This window comes from Nicotiana sylvestris, chromosome 12 (assembly GCF_000393655.2).
Source record: "Nicotiana sylvestris chromosome 12, ASM39365v2, whole genome shotgun sequence".
Lineage (NCBI taxonomy): Eukaryota > Viridiplantae > Streptophyta > Magnoliopsida > Solanales > Solanaceae > Nicotiana > Nicotiana sylvestris.
In genome coordinates, this window is record NC_091068.1 from 81,551,362 (window position 1) to 81,554,732 (window position 3,371).

The window sequence follows — 3,371 nt, forward strand, 5'->3', positions numbered from 1 at the left end:
CTAAAATTACAACCAAAAAGGGAACTAAAGCATATAAATCACCAAGGAACTACGAGTACAAACAGAGGATAACCACTAACTCAAATTCATAAAATATCCTCACGTCGTAAGCCAACACGAACCTTAACAAGTCATTAACGCAAGAATAACCAAGGGCTCACACAATCGGGTATAACATAAATAAGCACAACAAGTAAGGTAAAGGCAATAATGGCAAGTAAAGGCATGAAATAGTAAAGACATTCATTTAATATAGGTCGGAGCATATAGCAGGTAAAGCAGGTAATAATCAAGGAATGAATAAATGGAAACTTGTAACAAATAAATGACAGGTGACAAGTAAAGGCATAAATAACCAAAAAAAACATGTAACACGATATAACAAGGAATAAATGATAAATAGCCACCCCACATGTTTTAACCCAAGATAGCGCATATACGCTAGTTACCTTGAATATATGTCGTCCCCATACATAATTCACGTAAAAGAAATAGACCAAACAAGTCCTAGTTCTCGCAAGTCAAAGTTAACCACGACACTTACCTCTTTCTAGAATCAAATCAATAATTAACCACCGTTTTTCCTTTAGAACACGCATACAAACCAACCAAATCTAGCCAAATATCATTCAAACAATCTAAAATAAGCTTTAGAAACTACCCACGGAAGAAAAAAAAAGCTTAATCCTGATCATATTTGAAAAGATTAACAAAAAGTCAACTCGGGCCCACATGGTCGAAATCTGATATTCAGACCAAATCCCGATTACCCATTCACCCCCGAGTCTGGATATGTAATTTATTTTGAAATTCGACCTCAACTCGAGGTCTAAATCTCAATTTTATAAAATTCCTAAATTCTACCCAAAACCCCTAATTTCTACCTTGAAATTCATAGATTTGATGTTAATCAACTGACCTCTCAATCAACTGAAATAGCCTCCTCAATCAACTGACCTCTCCATTTCACTTTCACAAAAAGGAAAACTCTTAGATCTCAACTTACGAACCTGTCGGTCTAGAATAGCCATCAGCTCTTCCTCATAGATCAAACTCTCATTAAGTTGCACCGTGATAAAGTCCAAGACATGTGACCTATCCTCATGGTACTTCTAAAGCATGGATATATGGAATACTAGATGTATCCCTACTAGGCTAGGAGACAATGCAAGTCTATAAGCAACCTCCCAAACTCTGTCCAAGATCTCAAATGGGCCAACAAACCCTGGGGGCCTTCCCAAACCACATCACACCCTTCATAGGCGAGACTTGGAGAAGAACCTTCTCACCCGCCATGTAAGCCATACCGCAAACCTTCCAATCCGCATAACTCTTTTTCCTCAATTAAGCTGTACGAAGTCACTCCTGAATTACCTTAACCTTTTCCAAAGCATCATGGACCAAATCAGTGCCTAAATCTCTAGCCTCACCGGGCTCAAACCAACCAACCACCGAACGACATCGCCTCCTATACAAGGCCATGTATGGAGCCATCTGGATACTTGACTAATAGCTGTTGTTATAGGCGAACTCTACTAGAGGTAAAAACTAGTTTCACTAGCCCCTAAAATCCATAAAGCATGCTCGCAACATGTCCTCCAATATCTGAATAGTGCGCTCGTATTTTCTACTCATTTGAGGATAAAATATGGTACTCAACTTGACCCACGTGCCCAACTCACGATGCATGGCTCTCCAAAAATGCCATGTGAATTGCGTGCCCTAGTTAAAAATGATGGAAATGGGCACGCCATGCAGGCAAATAATCTCAAGGATGTAAATCTATGCCAACCGCTATGAAGAATAGGATGTCATCACTTGGATAAAGTGTGCGTACTTAGTCAGCCGGTCTACAATGACCCAAATTACGTGATATTTGCTCAAGGTCTATGGTATGCCTACCACAAAATCCATATTGACGCACTCCCACTTCCACTCCGGTATCTCCAATCTTTGAGTCAACCCACCTGGTATCTGATGGTTATATTTCACCTATTGATAATCAAACACCGAGAGACATAAGCAACAATATCTTTCTTCATTCTCCGCCACCAATAGTATTGTTTCAAGTCATGGTACATCTTCGTGACACCTGGGTGAATGGAATAGCAAAAATTGTAAGCCACCTCAAGGATCAGCTCTCTCAATCCATCAATATTTAGAACACAAATACGGCCCTGAAGTCGCATAACACCATTATGTCTAATCACAACCTCCTTGTCACCACCCCACTGCATCGTGTCTTTCAACACCAACAAGTGAGGATAATCAAACTGGCGAGCCTTGATACCCTCAAACAGCGATAACTGTATCAAAACACAAGCAAAAACTTGGCTAGGCTCCGAAACATCCAACCCCACGAACCGATTGTCCAAAACCTGAACATCTATGGCTAGTGGCCTCTCTATTGCCGGTAAATATGTCAAATTGCCTATGCTCTCAGCCTTCCTACTCATTGCATCGACCACAACATTGGCCTTTCCTGGATGGTATAATATGGTGATATCATAGTCTTTCAACAATTCTAACCATCTCTCCTACCGCAAATTAAGGTTCTTTTGCTTGAATAGGTATTGGAGGCTATGATGGTCGATATAGATCTTACATGGAATGTCGTAAAGATTGTGCCTCCAAATCTTTTGTGCGTGAAAAATGGCTACCAACTCCAAATCATGCACATGGTAATTCTTCTCATGACCCTTTAATTGTCGAGATGCATACGCGATCATCCTACAATCCTGCATCAGTACCGTGCCAAGTTCAACATGTGATGCATCACAATACACAGTGTAAGATTCTGAGCCCGTTAGTAACACCAACATTGGGTCTATAGTCAAGGCAGTCTTGAGCTTCTGAAAGCTCGCTTCACACTCGTCGGACCATATGAAAAGAGCACCTTTCTGGGTCAACTTAGTCAATAGTGTCGAGATAAATGAATACCCCTCCACAAACTAGCGATAGTAACTCCCCAAACCCAAGAAGCTCTAAATCTCTGTGGCTGATGTAGGTCTAGGCTAGTTCTAAATTGCCTCAATCTTCGTAGGATCTACCTTGATACCCTCGGAGGAAGCAATATGGCCCAAAAAGGCAACTGAGTCTAACCAGAACTTACACTTTGAAGACTTGGCATATAACTAACGATCCTTCAAAGTCTAAAGTACGATGCGTAGGTGTTGCTCATGCTCCTCTTGACTGCAAGAGTAAACCAGAACATCATCAATAAAGACAATACCAAAGGAATCCAAATAAGGCTTGAACACTCGGTTCATCAAATCTATAAAGGTTGTTGGTGCATTAGTCAAGCCAAATGACATCACCACGAACTCGTTGTGACCTCACCGTCTGAAAAGTTGTCTTAGGGAAATTGATGC

The 3,371-nt window shown here is 40.8% G+C and overlaps 1 protein-coding gene across 1 annotated transcript; it reads right to left on the bottom strand.

The window, feature by feature from the left end:
• Window positions 1-1,988: 1,988 nt before the first annotated feature.
• On the bottom strand, window positions 1,989-2,456 carry LOC138883274 (uncharacterized). Its single transcript, XM_070163954.1, has one exon. The coding sequence runs from the start codon at window positions 2,454-2,456 to the stop codon at window positions 1,989-1,991; it is 468 nt and encodes a 155-aa protein (XP_070020055.1).
• Between the last annotated feature and the right edge of the window lie 915 nt (window positions 2,457-3,371).

Excerpts from the sequence above, each read along its gene's own strand:
- LOC138883274 (XM_070163954.1), bottom strand. The coding sequence starts at position 2,456 with ATGAGTAGGAAGGCTGAGAGCATAGGCAATTTGACATATTTACCGGCA.